The sequence below is a fragment of the Micromys minutus genome (assembly GCF_963924665.1).
Source record: "Micromys minutus genome assembly, chromosome: 33".
In the NCBI taxonomy this organism is placed as follows: Eukaryota; Metazoa; Chordata; class Mammalia; order Rodentia; family Muridae; genus Micromys; species Micromys minutus.
Window position 1 is genome coordinate 12,697,184 of NC_137968.1, and position 21,378 is coordinate 12,718,561.

General features: G+C 34.7%; 1 protein-coding gene across 3 annotated transcripts in view; it reads right to left on the reverse strand.

The window, feature by feature from the left end:
• Positions 1 to 21,378, reverse strand: part of CSMD3 (CUB and Sushi multiple domains 3) — a gene marked incomplete at both ends in the record, with an annotated part of 1,162,760 nt that overhangs the window by 55,943 nt on the left and 1,085,439 nt on the right. For 2 of the 3 annotated variants that reach the window (XM_080909303.1, XM_080909301.1), the window contains 6 exons: positions 454 to 627; positions 5,065 to 5,238; positions 13,023 to 13,196; positions 14,585 to 14,779; positions 15,890 to 16,075; positions 19,549 to 19,737. In XM_080909303.1, the coding sequence (XP_080765429.1) occupies positions 454 to 627; positions 5,065 to 5,238; positions 13,023 to 13,196; positions 14,585 to 14,779; positions 15,890 to 16,075; positions 19,549 to 19,737 (1,092 nt within the window). The remainder of the gene's footprint in view (positions 1 to 453; positions 628 to 5,064; positions 5,239 to 13,022; positions 13,197 to 14,584; positions 14,780 to 15,889; positions 16,076 to 19,548; positions 19,738 to 21,378) is intronic. The other variant, XM_080909302.1, reaches the window with a different exon arrangement.

The window sequence follows — 21,378 nt, forward strand, 5'->3', positions numbered from 1 at the left end:
GTCTCATCTGTAGACAAAGAAATACTGGCAACTAGGAACTGCTGAGAGTCATTGCTGAACTCCCTAATTTGTTAAGCACTGCAGAATCGTAGAGTAGTAAGCCACGTGTACACAAACTTCATAAACAGATTCTGCCAGGTGTATGTACACATTTGTGCACAAGAAAAAAAGTCTCAAAACTGAGGGTGAAGAGGGAAAATGGAAGGGTATGAAAGGTTCTGGAGCAAGGGAAATAAAGAGCAGAAATTACGGAATTACAGTTTGAAATGAGTAAAAATAAAATTGAAAGGGAAATTCACATTTGACAGCATGGAATGAGATTCCACCAGTACTAAGCCTTGCATTTTATTAATTAACGATTCCTCACTCTTCTGTCTGAGCTCTTCAAACTTATCAGCTGTGCCTTTATAGACCTAGTGCCACAACCCCAATTTATTATAGTGCGCTGGTTACCTTTGCACACAGGCGGAGGATGACTCCACTGTCTGTTGGCTTGGCACTGTGCCTTTGTTGGTCCTTGCATGAGATACCCAATATTGCAAGAGAATGTTACCACATCGTTAAAGTTGAACCCATTTCCACTTGTTCTTCCATAAATTGGACTGCCGGGGTGACCACAGCTAACAGCTAAATCATTGGTGAAAAAGGAAAGAAACAAAGAATATTAATTATCACATGACAATGATCTCTAGTCCTTTCAAAGTAGAGAAACAACTTGATAAGTGGATACACACGAAGAGCGCTTCAATATCAAAGATGTAAAATATCAGTAAAATATTAAAAATTATTTAAGATTATGTGTGTTTTTCTTGAGACTATTGTATGTCCAGACAGGAGCCTCGCATGGCTGTCCTCTGAGAGTCAGAGCCATGTCCATCTGACTAAAACAGATGCAGACACTCACAGCCAAGCCTTGAACTGAGGTTACAGACTCTTGTGGAAGAGTTAGGGGAAGGATTGAGGGAGCTGAAGGGGATAGCAACCCACAGGAAGACCAACAGTATCACCTAACATGGACCACTCAGAGCTCCCAGAGACTACGCAACCAGCCAATGAGCATCCGTGGGCTGGTCTGCTGCCCCCAGCGCAGATGTGGCCTTGGTGGGAGGAGATACACCTAATCCTGTAGAGACTTGATGCCCCTGGAAAAGGGGATGCCTGGGAGGAGAGGAATGTCGAAAGTTGGGAGAATGGGTGAAGAATTCTAAGAATGGGGATTGGGAGTGGGGTAACATTTGGGAATATAAATTAATAATAATCAGTTAATTAAAATAATAAAACAAATTAATAGATTGCGTGTTCTTAAGACACTGCTTTGCTAGTTTGGGTATGTGTGCATCTGTGCTTGTGTATGTAGTATGTACATGTGAATTTGCACATATGTGTGCAGGTATATGCATAGAGGTCAAACAAGAGTGTTGGGCTATTGTGTCCTCTGCTATTCTATGCGACATTTTCTATGTTTTGACCAGACAGTCTGGAAGTTCCGGGAATTCTTCTTTCTCTACATAAACCTCTGGTTAGAGACTCAAGTGGAGCCATTTCTTACTAGCTACAGGGGTGTCGGGACTAGAGCTCAGTTCTGCAGGGTTAGGCGACAAGCAATTGAACCGTGAAGCAACTCTTCAGCCATTAAATTATGACAGTTACAGTAAAGTGCCTTATGTTTAATATTTCATATTCTGATTTTGTTCTATATAGCTTTTTGATGTTGTCATTTTATATCCAGAAATAATATTAAAATTAAATATATATGTGTGTGTGTGTGTAATGACATAATATATATATATGTAATGACAGGAGTTTCCATATCTAGATTCCTTCAGTAAATATAACATGACAAAGTTTACATTTAATACCTAATTGTAAGGGGGAGGTGTTTACATCATATATCTATATAATTTGGAAATAGCTCTTTTGATATTTTGGAGGAAATAAAAATCATTAAGAAACTCAGATGACAGCAGATGCTGGCAAGAATGTGAAGAAAGAGGAACACTCCTCCACTGTCAGTGGGGTTGTAAGCTGGTACAACAACTCTAGAAATCAGTCTGGAGCTTCCTCAGAATATTGGACATAGTACTACCTAAAGACCCAGTTATTCCACTTTTGGGCATATACGCCAATGATGCTCCAACATATAATAAGGACACATGCTCCACCATGTTCATAGCAGCCTTATTTATAATAGCTAGAACCTGGAAAGAATCCAGATGTCCTTCAGTAGATGAATGGATACAAAAATCGTGGTATATTTACACAATGAAGAACTCCTCAGCTATTAGAAACAATAACTTTTCAAAATTTCTAGGCAAATAAATGTATCTAGAAAATATCATCCTGAGTGAGGTAACAGTCACAAAAGAACAGACATAATATGCAGTCACTGATAATTGAATACTAACCCCAGAAAGCTCTGAACACCCCAGAAACAACTCACAGACCATGTGAAGCTCAAAATGAAGAGAGCCAGAAATTGGAAGCCTCAATCCTTCTTAGAAAAAAATATATAGAGCACCCTCTCAGATTGGGATAGATCTAGACCTTAAATCATTAATAATTAAAGAGCTAAGAATGTAGCCTTGTGGCAATACTTGGTAATTAAAAATCATTATGTTTAATCTGTACACACCAAGAAAAGTTTGACTATTTCCATGTTACATTTTGTTTTACATGTACTTTATGCTCGTTGTAACTAGTAAGATTTCAGTACATACTATCAAACCTTAAAAAATATCAACTACTGAAAAAAATATATTCATATAGTTTTATGCAAAAATGCTTTTAAAATCTGTATACTTATTTGTTTTTTAAATAAAGTTGTATAATTAAAAAAAAAAGAACTCTTTTACCATGGCCAAATTTCCAGTTTGTCTTTAATCCCACTTTCTCTTAGCTGAGTATGAATAAAATCATTTATTTGATTAAAAAATACATTAAAATGTGAAAAGTGCTATAGTCTTAGTGACTAGTTAATGTACAAAAGAACACTACATGATATCCTAGGAATTCCAATCATGTTTTGAAATAAACAACACTAACAGTTTCCATTCCAATCAGTCTTACTGAATATTTTTCATATATAATTTAACAAGTTTATTTGGAAATTACATGCTCATTAGAATTATTTAGAATTTTATTATATATACAAATTACTAATTTATTTTATGTATGTGAGTACACTGTCACTGTCTTCAGACACACCAGAAGAGGGCATCTGATCCCATTACAGATGGTTGTGAGACACCATGTGGTTGCTGGGAATTGAACTCAGAACCTCTAGAAGAGCAGTTAGTGCTTTTAACCGCTGAGCCATCTCTCGAGCCCTATTTTTTATATTTTCAATAATTTTTATTGGATATTTTATGTATTTACATTTTAAATATTATCCCTTTTGCCCTCCTTTGATTCTACCTCCCCATCCTCTTGTTTCCATGATGTTTCCACTCCCAACCACCCACTCCCACCTCATTGCTTTAGCATTCCCCTAAACTGGGTAAAAAGACCTTGACTGGACCAAAGCTCTCTTCTCCTACTGGTGCCAGACACTGCTAGCCTCTGCTACATATGCAACTGGAGCTATGGGTTTCTCCATGTGAGCTCATTGGTTGGCGTTTTAGTCTCTGGGAACTCTGGGGAGGGAGTGGTTGGTTGATATTGTTCTTCCTGTAGGGTTGCAAACTCTTTCAGCTCTTTCATTTCATTCTCTAGCTCCTCCATTGGGGTTCCCGTGATCAGACTGATGGTTAGCTGCAAGCATCCTCCTCTGTATCATAATGCCTCTGGCAGCACCTCTGAGGACACATTCATGTTAGGCTTCTGTCAGCAAGCACTTCTTGACATCAGCAAGAGTGACTGGGTTTGGTGTCTGCATATGAGAAGGATCCCCAGGTGAGGCAGCCTCTGGATGATTGTTTTTAGATTCCTTTTCATCCTATGGTCCTTGAATTTATTCAATGAGGTTCTGGGTTTCTCCAAAATTGCATTTTTTTTTTTTTTACTATATCAGCTCACTTTTTAAATCAGAGCAGCCCCCAACAATGATGTTTCATAATTAGGCACAGAAAAGACTCCAGCTACCTTTATTACTTTCTAAGTGACCTAGGGGCAATTATTTTTCAGCTGTATTGTTAATGTCAACCTACTCACTTGGAAATTTAACTGCATCTTATTCTTGTTTAAAATTACCAATAACGAAAAGTTTCATCCTGAGGGGCTATTCTCATTTATAGTTTTAATCATTCAAGCCGAAAAACAGTGGTATAACATGCTCATGTAGATGTATTACCATTTACTAAGCAATATTTTAAAAGTAGTAATGTAAAGTAATTGGAGATAGACATTATTAGGATATATAATATATATATATATATATATATATATATATATTAGTAGACAAGCATATTATTTATACTTCATATGCATAATATCAATATATTTAAAAATGTGATGGCTTCTGAAGCTAAAGACGACCATAGTGATAAACACTTTTATGGAATAGAACTCTGAAGGAGCAAATAACATGACTTCACTGCCATAATTAGCAGTGTGTCTGACATCAGAACAATGGCTCTCCATATGACATCTGATAATTTGTTTCCTCCACTAATTACACTTCATCAGGATATGCTCTGATGAGCTAGCTATAGCAGCCTAATTACTAAAGAACATTTACCAGAAGTATTTACACTGAATAAAAGATTCATAGTCTCACATCGCAAGAGTGTTGACATTGTTACACAGCGGTGTCAACAACTTGAGATTCTTATATAGAAAACATGTTGAGGACATGCCATCTACACGCAAATGGTTATTTATACATATTTACATTAAATACTAAGGTTCTGAAGTTAAATTATGTCTTCATAAAACATAAGTGATAAAAATTAATATCCCCCCATTTATAATTTTTATATGATCCTTAATGATTATTGAACAATCATAGAGGTGAATAAATTATTTAATTTATATTGTCATCTATACATAGTTAATCACCACCAATATTTATCTTGGTCAGTAGAAACCATGATTGATTGATTATTTTACAGTGCCATGCTTACTTACGCACACAGGATGGGAGCTGACCAGACCAGTTGTGATCCTGCTGACATATCCTCACAGAGGAACCAATCAGACGAAAGCCAGGGTTACACTGATATACAACTGTGTCTCTGTAGCCATAATTTTCCCCAATGACTTGACCATTCACAATGAGTTCTGGAATTCCACAGTGACCCGCTGAAATTTGTCAAAAAAAAGTTTTAGCAAGGTGAATGCATACTTTATTTGTGATTTATATACCAAATTAGCTTTATTAAACATCTAAATATTCATACCATATTGAAGAACATAAAAGTAACTAAGACATATTCTAAAAAACATCAAGCATTTAAAAACTGGAAAAAAATCATCTAGTGGAGTAGTTTGATCTAAAATAGTTTACATTTAGATATATAAAAATTAACATCTAACAGGTATAACTTTATGAATAAAGAAGAAAACAGTATTTAGGAAGAAAATTCATTAGCACAACTCTTCCAATGTGTCTCTGCAGTATTAGTGTTTAAATCCATTACATTACCTACATATCCTAACCACTCTACACTGAGTATAATTCCTGTCTGGCTTATATGTTTTAACTAGAAAAAAAGTGTTATAAAATCCTTATGTTTTACTATTCTGTTTGACTTTAAAAATAGGAAAATAACTTACCAAATAATAAAGATAGATTTACCTCCATGCCCAGCAACTACCATTGGCGATGGAGATTAGAGAACAGAAGACTGACATTTTCATAAATCAGTCTGATTTCTACCTGCTTTCTAAATACCCGAAACACACACAGATGAGCACACCTCTTGTCTCTCATCACATAAACTTATTTTTTATAGCAAATCAAGATCATTACTCAAATGATAAAAATGGGTCGAAATTCAGACAATAGCTGACTTGTGGTGCCAAGCCCCCATTTGGTATATAAACATCACAACCTTACACTCAAGGTGCGTGAACATTGCAGATAAAGGGACAGAAAGAGTCTAAAAGTCAAATAACCTAGAAAATTGTCTTCTGTGTATGATGAGGAAACTACACTCATAAAATTTCAAAAAGATGGCAAGCCCTGAAAGATGATATTATAATATGACATGCCATTATGGATTGAAAAAAAAATCTCATATGGACCCAATCTTTGAGAAAAAGCACAAGTAATTCACCACCAAAGAAAGAATATTAGTTGTATTCAGTGATAAGTTCCATAATTTGATGTGTAATAGTAAGTGATTAGCCATAAAAAATTTATACAACATTAAATGCACTTTACCCTGCAGACACTTGGTGCACCATAGTGGAGAATACCTAGGGGTACCTCCACATTCACAGGGGAGAACTGGAGGGTAGGATGGGAAAGAGGCTGTTTGAGGAGAGACCTGGAGGGGGCAGTTATCAAGGTGTGAAGTGAAAAATTAATTAACTAATGAAAAATGCAATCAAGCAGATGTGTGTGTTTGTGTGTGTGTGTGTGTGTGTGTGTGTGTGTGTGTGTGCGCGCGCTCGCGCGCTTCTGTATAACTGCAATGAGTAAAATGGGCCATGAATATGAGGAAGAATGGGTCAATGGGGGTGTGGTATAAGAGTGAGTGCAGGTGAAGCAAATGGTATAAGGTTCGTATTAAAAATAAAATTAAGGCTTTTCCTGTCCAGCGAGAGGGCCGGGTGACAGCCATGAAGACACAGAACCCGCTTGCAGACGGCTGAGCCCCCAGGGAGCTTGTCACACACCCTAAAGGCTGTCCGCCTTCCTCTACTCAAAGGATAAACAGGCTGAGAAAGAAATTAGAGAAGCCACACTCTACACAATAGTCACAAAAAATGTAAAATAGCTTGGGGTGACCTTAACCAAGCAAGTGAAGAATCTGTACGACCAGAACTTCAAGTCTCTGAAGAAAGAAATTGAAGACCTCAGAAGATGGAATTATCTCCTATGCTCATGGATTGGAAGGATAAATATTGTAAAAATGGTCACCTTACCAAAAGCAATCAACAGACTCAATGCAATCCCCATCAAAATTCCAATTCAATTCTTCGTAGATTTGGAAAAATCAATTTACAAATTCATCTGGAATAACAAGAAACTAGAATAGAGTAATCTATTCTTAACAATAAAAACAATCTGGGGGAATCATCATCCTTAATCTCAAGCTATATTAAAAAGCAATTATGATAAAAAATGCATGGTATTGGTAGAGATAGAAAGGTAGATCAATGGAACAGAATTGAAGACCCAGAAATGAACGAACACATTAATGCTCACTTGATCTTTGGCAAAGGAGCTAAAAGTATCATTGGAAAAAGGACAGCCTCTTCAACAAATGGTGTTGGTTGAACTGGCACTGCATGCAGAAGAATGCAAATTGATCCTTTCCTATCTCCTTGTATAATGCTCAAGTCCAAATGGATCAAAGACCTCCACATAAAACCAGGTACACTAAAACTAATAGAACAAAAGTCGGGAAGAACTTAGGACACATAGGCATAGGGACAAAGTTCAGGAACAGAACAGCAATGGTTTATGCTCTAAGATCTGGAATCTACAAATGAGACCTCATGAAATTGCAAACCTTCTGTAAGGCTATGAACACTGTTAAGAAGACAAAATGGCAGCCTACAGATTGGGAAAGGATATTTGCCAAGCCTACATCTGATAGAGGACTAGTATCCAATATAAACACATAACTCAGGCACATAGAATCTATAGAATTAAATAATCCTATTTAAAATTGGCGTACACAGCTAAACAAAGAATTCTTAACTAAGTAATATTGAATTGCTGAAAATCACCTAAAGAAATGTTCAACATCCCTAGTCATTAGGGAAATGCAAATCAAAACAACCCTTATATTCTACCTCATGACAGTTAGAATAGCTAAGATAAAAACCCCAGGAGGCAGCAGATGCTGGTGAGGATGTGGAGAAAGAGAACATTCTTCCATTGTTGGTGATGTTGTAAGCTGGTACAACCACTCTGTAAATCAGTCTGGTGGTTCCTCAGAGAATTGGACATAGTACTACCTGAAAACCCAGCTATACTCCTGGGAATATACCCCAAAGATTCTCCAACATAAAACAAGAACACATGCTCCACCATGTTCATAGCAACCTTATTTATAATAGCCAGAAGCTGGAAAGAACCCAGATGTACTTCAAGAGAGGAATGAATACAGAAAGTGTGGTACATTTACACATGAGTACTACTCAGCTATTAGAAACAATGACTTCATAAAATTCATAGGCAAATGGATAGAACCAAAGACTATCATCCTGAGTGAGTAACTCAGTCACAAAAGAACACACATGGTATGCATGCACTGATACTAGCAGATACCCAGAAAGCTCTGAATCCCTAAGAAACATTTTGAAGCTCATAAAGAAGGCAGGCCAAAAATGGGGATGCCTCAGTCCTTCTTAGAAGACAGAACTGAACACTTATGGGAGGAAATGCAAGGTCAAATAGAAAAACAGGGATTGAAAAAAAAATTCAGAACTGCCTCACCTGGGGATCCACCATATATGCAGCCACCAAATCCAAGCACTAAAGCTGATGACAAGAAGTACTTACTGACAGTAACCAGATAGAGATGCCTCCTCAGGGGCTATGTTAGAGCCATATAGATATAGCTGAGCATGCTTGCAGCTAACCATTGGACTGAACTCAGGTACCCCAATGAAGATGCTAGAGAAAAGGCTGTAGGAGCTGAAAGAGGTTGCAGCCTCATGGGAAGAACAACATTATCAACAACCAAACCCTCCAAAACTCTCATGGAGTAAACACCAACCTCTGTGCACACAGTGAGAGACCTTTTAATCCAGATGCATATGCAACAGAAGATAAAAGTGTCTGGCATCAACGTGAGAAAAGGCTTTTTTTCAGGGGAAGGCATGTTTTCCCAACATAGGGGAGTGCCAAGAGAATGGAGTGGAGAGGATGATTAGGAGGGAGTTCACTTTAATGAAGGCAAATGGAGGGACAGGGGGAGTAGAAGGAGAGCAGAAGAAAGGGATAACATCTCAAATGTAAATACAGAGTATCTAATAATAAATGAAAAAATTAAGAAACAAAATATTTTTCAAGTAAAAAATATCAAACTTAATATTACCTCATAATTGATGCACTAACTTATTATAAGCACATGTATAATATGTCAAATTAGAGACCTTCTAGCAAACAGCCTGGTAGAAAGTATTTTTTTTACTAATTGTGCAGGACAAAGGAAGAGATTCTCTTTGCTGAAATAATGATAATCAAAATATAGTAGACTTTACCAAAGTTGAAAACTTATGATCATCAAATGTTCTTATTAAACAATGAGAAACAAATCGCAAACTGGGAGAAATTCTCATAAAATACAAGGATCAAAATTATAACCTTAATTGATTAAGAATTGTAAGTCACATTAAAAATGTGTTTAGATAAAATAATCATAAGGGAAAATCAGAAAATACAGGAAAAAGTCAATAAAATCTTGCTAGACATCAGCAATCATAAAATAGTATGTTCTGAGTAGGGTTAATGTATCTAATTTCATTTCTGGGCATTGTAGTCATGCAAAAATGTTTTTACTATAATACATTTTAACACAAATAGGTCCAGACTAGACAAAGTTCAGATGATTGTCCGTAGAGTGTACTTTCAAAGCATCCTATTTTTTTAAGGGAATTTAGTGTAGGAATTAAAAGAATTAATTCACCTAAAATATCAAATTAATTCACCTAAAAAGGAGCCTTTTTGAATTCAGCATTTTACCTCTATATTTTTCTATAATATGAAGAACTCTCATGTGGTATAAAATGTCTGTTATTTTCTCAGGCTAATAGGAAAGAAGGCAAATAAAGGCACTATATTAAGAAATTTTCCAAATCATTAGCAAAAGTCTGTTTTTATAAGGAGTCATTGTTAAAATCCATACTAAGATGCAAGTAACAAATATGTGTGTATATGTATGTATGTATGTATGTATGTATGTATGTATGTATGTGTGTGTGTGTGTGTGTGTGTGTTTTCAACAGAATAAAAACATAGGAGATGTTGAAAGTGGAATCAGTGCCACCATTTAATCTTAGTAATCTGGAAGCAGAGGCAGTGGATATTAAAAAACTCTTGATCAAAAGAAAAAAAAATGCTGAACGTGAAAACAAAAGCAAGAACCATAAACAAATACAGATGTCTAGCTAATAATAACAAAACACAAAGCTTTAGTGTTTCTTTACATGTTTTATTCAAACATTCATAGAGAAAATATATTGGCAGGGTATTTTCAATGGTTTCAAAACAATTTAATCATAATCACAATTGTTAAGATCAAAACTGAAGCAACAGCACATGCTGGTAAGGATGTAGAGAAAAGGAAACACTCCTCCATTGCTGCTGGGATTGCAAAGTTGTAAAAACACTATGGAAATCATTCTGGTGGTTTTCCCAAAAATTGTAGAGTTCTACCTGAAGACCAAACTATACCACTTCTGGGCATATATCCAAAAGATGCTCTACCATACCATAAGGATACTTGCTATTTCATAGCAGTCTTATCTGTAATAGCCAGAAGCTGGAAACAGTACAGATGTCCCTCAGCCAATGAATGGATTCAAAGCATGTGGTTCATTTACACAATGGAATCCTATCCGGCTATTAAAGGAAGACTTTATGAATTTGCACATAAGTGGATGGAATTAAAAAAAATCATCCTGAGTGAGGTGACACAGACCCAAAAGAATATGCATAGAAATTCAGGAATAAAAATGAACCAGAGACTGAAGGAAAAGCCATCCAGTGACAGAATAGCCTAAACTGGGATCCACACTACATGCAGGCACAAAATTCATACTCTACAACTGATTCCATGTTGTGCTTGCAGACAAGAGGCTAGCATGGCTAGCCTCTAAGAGTCTCGGTTATCAGCTAAATGAGACAAATGCAGATAATTATAGCCAACCATTAGACTGAGGTCAGGACCCCCTATGAAAGAGTGAGGGAAAGGACTGAAGGAGCTGACGGGGAATGTAACCCCATAGGAAGAAAAATAGTATCGACTAACCCAATATCTCAGAGCTCCCAGAATCTAAGTAAACCACCAACCAAAGAGTATACCCAGATCTGGGTGTTGGGACAGTTGTTGCACCCTCCCTATCTGTGATACGTGATACTGAGCATGTTAATCACCTGGGTGACAGGATTTGTCTGGGTGTTGTAGGAATGGGTGTAGAACAGTACAAATGGCTTAAGGACCTACACATAAAACCAGATACACTGAAACTAATAGAAGAGAAAGTGGGGAAGAGCCTCAAACACATAGGCACTGGGAAAAATTCCCTGAACAAGAATCGACAAATGTTACCTAATAAAATTGCAAAGCTTCTGTAAGGCAAAGGACACTATTATTAGGACACAATGGCAGCCAGCAGATTGGGAAAAAATCTTTACCAACTACATCGAAGAGAGGGCTAATATCCAATATATAGAAAAAACTCAAGAAGTTAGTCTCTAAAGGATCAAATAACCCTATTTTAAAAATGGGTTACAGAGTTAAACAGAATTCTCGACTGAGGAATAACAAATAGCCAAGAAACTCTTAAAGAAATGTTCAGCATCCTTAGTCATCAGGAAAATGCAAATCAATACAACCCTGAGATTCTACCCCACACCATTCAGCATGGCTAAGATCAAAAACTCAGGTGACACAATGGACAGTGTTATCAGCTAGACTCATTGTTCCAAACGTTCCACAGGAGGCTTCATTGCCAAATGCTCAGACACTTCTTGTCTGGCACATTTTACATCCAAACCACAGCCCTATAAATGCGTGAGTCTAAATCTGCTTCGGATAGCTGTATAATGTTACCTTCAGGTTTTTATTTGTAATGATGTATTCTAGTACACTGTCTTGAGAATTAAGTAATAATGCAAATTATTTTGTGACTAATATTTTTTAATTCATTCTAAACAGTTCACAAAGGTGTACGTGTGAAAGTTGGTGTCATATACATTGTAAAATATTTAATTAGCATAAACACACAAAAAAAAAAAAACTCAGGTGACATCAGATGCTGGTGAGAATGTGGAGAAAAAGGAACACACCTCCACTGTTGGTAGGATTGCAAGCTGGTATAACCATTCTGGAAATATAAGTTTTTACTCAAACTAAACATTTTATATTTCAAATGATATATTCATGTAAACATTTTTAAAGTTATTTAAAGTCCAGTGTATGGTAACAAACACTTATACCATTCATGCTTAAATAACATTTTTCTATATAGTAGAAATTCTGAAGCTGTTTAGAAATTAATGTATAAAATATCCAGAATATCAACAGGTAAATAAATGAACATTATCACCTAAATTATTTTAGATAAATAAAATAAACATAAATCATGGAAATCTCTTGATATCAATAAAGTTACTGAAGCTTTTTAAAGTGGGGATGACATACGAACCATATTATAATGTCATGGTAAACAGAAAGTGATTGTTTCTCAACAGACTTTTGAGAAAACTCTAAGGTGGACAGATTTCCCATTGTCTAAAATCATCTTCAAAAACTATCCCTTAGTGGTTCGAATACATGTTGCACTTAGTGGTTTTTAAACATGATGCACTTTATAAATTAAAAGAGGAGAAAGACTGAAATATGTAGACCAGATCATAGCTTAGAACGAATCAGCTGGTGTTAATACAGCTTGTATATAATCCTGTTTATATATTTTCAGTAACCAGTTACAACTGTTTTCTTTTCATCAGAGAAAGAATGTAGCTCTGTAATGATACCAAAGATTCTTGATAGAAATACCAGCCTAATGATGTCATGGTTAACAGTTTTCTACCATGAAACATGTTTGCAATAAGCGTCTTCCCTTTTTTAACCCTTTGTAAATAAATCTTACTTGCCACCTCAGAGGAGGGACTAAGGACACTTTCCTCTTGTGTGTGCTGGTTGGGAGGGAAAACAGAAGCGAGTTAAAACCCGTACCTAGGCATCTGGTTTCTGATCCACTCCACAGACCGGAGGAAAGGCATTCCCGTACTGCAGAACCCACGAGCATGAATCCCAAATCACATGTGAAGATGGCTGTGGAGCCAAAGGAAGTCTGAGTTCCAATCTTATTTCCATTTGGAGGTGTTGGCAATTCTCCACAGGAGATGACTTAAATACAAAAAGAAAACACCCATGAGACATGGTTTGAAAGCACCTGTTAAAGATAGCATGCTGTTTACATTTTTGACTTATCATTGGTTTTATTTTCTTAAATACAAAAACGGCATTTGTAAAATAAGTTTAAATGTGACAGAAAAGATAAAGGGGATGATAAAGTTTAATATTTATTCTTTATGATTGTAAGAAGATAGCTTATTAGTCCAAATCTTCCTTTAACTTTGGAGATTGAACAGTGACTATGAATTGGAAGATATTATAATATTTACAACTGTTGTTTTATTATAATTATTTCTTAACCTTATTATCATGTGCCATACAACCAAAAGCCCCTATGCTAACACAGATATTTACAAAGTAAGCAGTAAATCACAGAGAAACCTAGAAGAAATGTTACTTTTCTATATGTCAGATATAAAATGGCTAGTTTTCTGTAGTATTACATTTATTAATAATCATAATCTCATTGGACCATTTATTTACTTATAATATAAGGACTTGTGCTATATTTTATGCCATAAACGTCTTTTGTATTTAGGATAAAAGGATGAATTTTAATCTATATATCTTCTGGAACAAAATACCAAGTAGGTAAGGGAAGTTGAAAAGAAATTCAATTGACTTATCCTTAATTTAGTTAGCTTGTTTTTACTAGACTCTGGCAAGTTTTTAAAAAATATATACAAATATATTTTATTTATACAAATATATATTATATTTCACTGATAGTTTTTAACCATAAAAACATTATAGTTTTGTATGAACATGGAAATAACTGATATTTCTAATATATCATGACATTAAATCATCTCAATAATTTTATAAGAAGTATAGCTTTTACTTAGGAAATTGAAGATCAGGAAGAATAAGCTTCATATAGCATTGTTATTAAATCATTGTGCTTAGATTATCTAAATTAAAGACCATTATGTATTTACAGACTCTGTGGTTTGTAATAACACATTATTCAGTTTCACTTTAAAGATTTAACATATAAAAGACTAAAAATACCGTGCAGCGATTATTATGCAAACTATCAATAGAGATATAATTTAGTTGTTAAAATAAGTTTTTTAGCCATATCTCATAAGTATTTGCTAGGCATAATTAGTAAGCTTTAACCTGTAATGAGAATGAATTTATGCATGCCACTGTCATTTGTAATGATATCTCACACCTAAAGTCTGGAAACTGGGAAACCCATGTAGGGTATGGATTTTGAGGATAGGCTGGGTAACGTGTGAATGGCGCATGCCAGAGAAACATGCTCGGGGATAGACAGAAACATTCTCATCTTTTCGCTGGTGGGTTTTGAAGAAGCAGTGCAAGAAATCACCAAGACGAGCTCTGAAAAGCGATTGAGCATCCTGCCTACTTACTTTGGCAGTAAGGTCTTTCAGTTCTCCAACTCCAAGTACCATTAGGAAGGCATTCAATAGAAGCAGGACCGAGCCCATGATAACCAGGATCACAGCTGAAAACCACCTTAGTTTTGTATTCATAATGGGATCCATTCACAATTCTCCATCTTCCATGTTCCAAGGTAAAGGAATTAATACTTGGACATGTAACAACTGTACAAATCCAAACAATATAGATGCTATTAAGGCAAGTACCACCCAGTGTCTGAGGAGAGCTAAAATACATTAATTCCCTTATGTGCTGCCATTGCTTTAGTTAATTCTCTATTGTGCTCTACAGAGTAAGAGTAACAGTTGTTCATATTTGTACTTTAATCATTTCTGTTTAACTAGAAACTATTGAAAGATCTTCAAATTAATCAGCTATTTCACAATTCTGAATGTGTATGTGTATACACACACACACACACACACACACACACACACACACACAGACACATATATGTATAATGTCTTCATCTAGAGTCTCAGTTACCTCACTCGCTTTCTTTCTTTATTATTAAAATGTTTATTTAAGAACTTATTTCTGGAAAATATGCTCAATCAGCATGGTGTTTGTGAGCTAAAGCTATAGTACCTATGTTTGATTGTTGAAAGTTGCTTGAGATACATAAAAACAATATTAGGCAACTTTAAAGAATACACATACTTAAACAACCTTTGCTTTACATGAAATAATAAGGTTGAAATGTTGGTAATAAATATGCCAAGAAATTAAAATCAGGAAAATAAAATTATTACTAAATCATCATTTTTCATCAAAGTAATTTTTATTATAATTATATATTTATTAGTATACTATGATAGTAACTAAGGCAGTGGAAAACTTTAAATTTATGTAGGAAGAAATAGACTAAGTAAAGTCAAAGTTATGGATAATCTCAGCATCACTATTTGCTCTTTTAAACTTAGAGCTTGGTTACTGAAGTAGAACATTATTAACACATACTTTTAAAGGTTTAGTATACAGTGAATTTATTTAAAAATGCTATTTTACAAACTAAATAAAACTTAGCTACATGAAAGGCAAATATCACATTTACTACCTTTATATACTTTGGAATTTCTGAAGTTGAACAAAATGCCTGTTTGCTGTCCTTCAGTATTTAATAAGACAATACAGATCAATTAGCTTTTATTTTTATCCTAGGTCATTTTAGGAGCTAACTTTTTAAAGTCAGCAGTACATAAAATGTTATTTTATTTTAAGTCATATGCCATAGTAATTGCAAACTACTGACTAACTTCCACGGCTGTGCATACCAACACATCGAGGGGTCTTGTTATGGTTGCTCCATGTTCCGTCTGACTGACAGGTGGCTGTGGTGAGCTCCTTGGATGACAGTCTGTACCCGTCATGGCAGAAGTAGGTAACTCGCGTTCCAACCAAGTAGTCCGTGGTAAGGATTCCTCCATTAGTTGGGGCTTTAGGAATCCCACAGGAAATGGCTAGAATACACATAGACAGTTATGGAAAAAAAAAAATGAAATATGTCTTTAGGAAATCTATAACTCCCAAATGTAGAGACTTATTGAGGGTCCTACTAAGTTTCCTGAAGAAATTTACAGGAGATTCTAAAATAACCTTTTAAGAACTGTACATTTGGAATGATTTATTTTAAATGAATAAGAAATCAATTGGTTACCTTGTTTGTTGTTTTTTTCTTACACTTTAGTCATCATGTGTTTGGTCTTAGCATTTCCTTACTTCTCTTTTTAATTTTATCTGAATATTATTAATTTAATAAATTTATGTAAGTTTTCTTCATTCTGCTTATCTTTCGGGTCATTTTAGTCTATATGTTGGCTTCCTGTTCAGTGTCTTTTATGAAATTCCTGCGTGTATGAAGTTTTATGAAATTCCTGAAGGGTATGAACTTGTGTTTTTCCTTAAAACTCTTTTCTTCTGTTTCTTTGCTTTATCTTATCCCTTTGTTTTCACTCCATGTACATTTCCTAAAGTTAGTTGTGTTACTTGTTTTATTTTGTCTCTTAGAAGCCTCTTTTTTTTCTACTGAGAGACAGGAAGGGGTGCATAAGGATGGAAGGAATATGGGAAGAAAGTGGAAAGAGGAGAGAGAGGGAAAACAATATTCGGGATATACTCTCTGAGAAAACTTCTATTTTCAATAAGAGGGAAAAATAAGATTATTTGTGTTTCTTATGCCCATTAAGAAGGATTGACATATTTGTGGATAGTGCTACCCCACTACCTACCATATTTAGTCCGCATCATCTGTTGTAGCTACTTTAGTGCATTACCATAACCATTAAAGGAGTTTTTGGATCCTGGACTTGTTTGCCTAAAAATAATTCTAGAGTAACCCTTTTCACCATAGCAAAACTATAGAAAACAGAAATGTGTGCTTCATTTATATTGTAAAGGTCATTTCTGTTTGTATTTTGTTTCTAAATAAACTTTTTCCCTTTTATTTTATAAAATCCATCAAGGGTTTAAATCCCTTATTTATAGGAATGAAATATTGTAGATGGAATGGAGAGATTACATTAGTTAGGGGAATCTAAACCATGTACACTTAATGACAGAATGAACACTGTAAAATAGCTGTTCTATTGCACTTTCATGACCTAAATAAAGATTTCGAATAGAAGTGAACTCTGAGTTATAATATTTTATAAAATAAATAACTTTAAAATGTAAAATATTATAATCAAAGAAGAGCAGCAAGCATGCCAAAAAAGAAGTGAACACTGAATCAGAAATTATGTTAACAATCTCAAAAATGTTATTATCTTTTTTTAATTAAAGAAACCTAAATACTGTTGTAGAATTAAATGGTAGTATGATCTGTGTTTCATCAGATATACATGAGGTTGATTGTAATTTTTAATAAATTCTTATTCCCCAATACGCCCTGAAAATAATCAGGTATTTAATGAGTAACTACACTGACAATCACACACATATAAATGTACACATGCCTCACATGAACACACACACACATACACACACACTTAAACCTACTGAAAAATATGAATATATGTAAATTTTTAAATTCCTTTAAAGTTTATATAAATATTATATATATTTATATATACATGAAAAATATACACACCTGAAAATTTTTGTGTAACTATAATGTAAAGTTTAATAAGAATGTATTTTTATGTCTATTTAAACTATATATGAGTTAAGATTAGTTTCTTATACTACTACATCCTGTGATAATTATAACAGGTGATCAGCCACTCCTTTCCAAATGAGATTTATGGGAAAATGTTATATAAGAAATTATAGATATTCTTATGTTTATTGGTGAAAGGCAAGTATATATGTGTGTGTGTGTGTGTGTGTGTGTGTGTGTGTGTGTGTGTGTATGTGTGTGTATTGATGTATGTTTAAATATATCAAATCTCTATGACATCAGTGATTAAACTATTAACTTACTAAAGAAATAATTGACACAAAGAGAGCAGATACATTAATATTTTCTAAAGAAGCAACAATATTTTCATATCATGTGTCTTTGTAGATACCTATATGATCTAATCTAATGAATTATAAATTTTAAAGTAGGTAAATAAAAGACCCTACTTTTGTTATAGGGTCATTACTATTACTCAGATAATTTTAACCTGGTGTTTGATTTTAAATTTTAATTGAACAATTTTATAGTTGGCTTTTCCTGTGATCTCTCTGTCATGTGAAATGATAGTTAAGCATTATTTAGTCACTGAAACTGTTCTTCCTTTATAAATTTGGAGCTGACTGCATTGCTATAGAGACCTTTATATTTTGGTTTACTATTTATAAATAGTAATTTCTGGAACACACACACATATACCTGTGTGTTTATATGTAAATGTGTGTACATACACATACACATGTGTGTATAATTTGCATGTTGTGAAAATGATGTGATAACTTCATTAGTTCAAGGATTTTAAGTCAAGTAGGGTATTGATGCTACACACCTTTAATCCCAAGACTTGAGAGGCCAAAGCATCAAATATATCTGAGTCTGAGGCCAGTCTGGTCTATGGTAGTTCCAGGACAGGCAGGGCTACACTGAGAAATCTTGTGTTGGGAGAGGGAGAATTTTTGGTTGCATGCCATTATTTTGTGTAGCTGGAGTTTACTTTGACATGCTTATACTACCGAAATCCAAAAACTCCATCACCTTCTCACATGACGTCTTAATCAACGTTCATTTATCATTTTGTTGTCACAAGACCCAGTGATCACAGAGTGTTTTGCTTTGTAAAAAAAATTACAAATGAGAATGGGAATTATATTTCATCTGAGTCAGAAAAGGAGAAGAGAAAATAACCAGATAATTAGCTAGAATCTTTCTTGTTAATTTTTTCTTAGCATAATTTTTTACTATTATCTTTCTCCACACTAAAACAATTTTCTTCATTCTATGACTACAAAGAAACGGATACAAAAAGTTTGTGGCTAACATAGGTATTTAAATACAAAGGTGTGACTCAAAGATCATTTAACACCAAAGAGAAGTTATCAAATTTTACATGTCTCACAACCTATTTTGTCTTTATGCCTAATTTTCAAGGTAGGCTTTATGACGTGCTTTCTTAAATTTTTAAATGTATTTTATTTAATTAATTAAATATTTTATTTACTTACATTTCCAATATTTTCCCTTTGTTCTGGTCGCCCCTCTGGATTTATTCTCCCCTCCCCCACCCCTTCAACTCTGAGATGGTGCCCTGCCCTAGGGCATTTGCCTTCATTGGGGCATAAGGTTTACAGGATTAGAAGCATCCTCTTCCACTGAGGCCATGCAAGACACTCTTCTGTTAGATATGTGCTGGGGGTCGGTGTTCTTTTGATATGTTTCTAAATTCTATATTGATTATTGTCTATTTTGTGCTTAATGTAAAAATGTATGTTTAATTTTTATTAATGCACGTTTCTATTTTAAGATAGGATAGTTTACCTTGGCAAGCAGGGACTGGGGCATCCCATGAATGATACCCATAGGATGATTTTCTGCAAACCGCACTGCTTTTCCCAACGAGTCGGAACCCTCGGTCACAGGCCCAACGAACCACACTGTTCAGTTGTCCCCCTGTCTGACTGATGATGTATCCATGAGGTGGAGATTCTGGTGTGCTACAGTAGAAGGCTTTCAAAAGAAAAAAATAATTACTGTTTAATTAACAATTAGGCATTCGTTATCATCCAAGCTTATAAAGCAATTAATGATTACATAAATATTAATCAGTTATTATTTTATTTCAATGACCATTGTTCATTTTAATTTCTTTTAAAATATCTTTTTTCATGGCTTATAAGGTGTTTCATAATCCCTAGACACTCATAATTTTTACTATCATCTAAAATGTCTACTGCTTTTAAATGTTTTCTATCACCTGGGAATGACTCAATCTTTCATATGGAGGGCACTGGATTCAAGAAACTGAATTGCCTGTTGTCTGAAGGGTCTAACTGTCATAGATCATAGGATATGGTGGAGTTTAAATACTATAGCAAAGTTGCCTTTAGATGTTTGTATCATAGTAGGGAATAAATTTCATTATGGTCATGTTAAAATGGACTTTCCTATTTCATAATTATCTTTGATACTTTATTACAGTTTCCTATATGATGGGTTACTTATAGCATTCCAGATATTGCCATTGTCAATAAAATAAAATTGTTTTTCCCAGAGTCAGAAATGACAAAAAAATAATGTTTGTAGACTTTTTATATACCTACTTTAGAGACTATTCAGTTTTTCCTGTTATGTTTTTTAAATGTCCTTGTCATCTGAGGACATAGAAAGTGGAGGATAAATAGTGATAAACATTGAATTTAAAATACAAGTGTCAGATTGTCACTTCCAATGGGAAAAAGTACCTATTGACCATGTCAAACAGTTCTTGGAAGCTAAAAGTAGTGATTTCTTTAAACCTCTATCAAAACATGCCATGGATGCTAATGTGCATAAAAAATTGATTCCTAATCAGTGTATTGCTTGTCATTGTTTCATTTGAACAATTCCTCTTCATTTTGTTAAAACAAAGGAAAACAAAATTTAATGTGACAAAATTCAAATTTTCATTCAGCATAAGAATAAGAAAATGAAATTGATGTATTCTGTATGATTAATCACAACAACAATATCAGCTATCCACACCCTCCAGAGCTCCCAGGGAATAAAACGCCAACCAAAGATTACACATGGGAGGTGGGGGGTTATGGGTTCAGCCACATATGTAGCAGCAGATGGCATTGTTTCTCATCAATAGGCAATGCCCTTGGTCCTGTGAAGACTCATTTCCCTAGTTTAGGGGAATGCCTGGGTATTGACGTTGGCAGAGGGTGGGTAGGAGGGGGAACATCCTCATAGAAGTAGGGAACAGAGGTGCGGAAGAGACGGGAACCAGGGAAGGGGATAACATTTGAAATATAAATACATAAACTATCCTAAAAAGATTAAAGAAAAGGATGGGGTGGAATGATTTCATCACAGATGAAAGTAAAGAGTAGAGAGATTACCTCTAGTTGTTCAAGAAACAACAATGGAGTGTCTGTAAATTTTTTTTTTTTAGCATGTAACAGATTTACAGCTAGATTGCTCTATTTGCATTTGGTTCTATGTCTGTTTGTCTGCATGCATGTAGGTGAAAAGAATGCATGCTTGTTACAAGTTGAGATCAATAGATGTGACAGATCCCCAGCAAGGAGAACTACAGAAATTAAGGAGCCACCTTGCAAGAAAACTACAGATTCTTGCAGGAAGAATCCATGTTCATAACTGCTG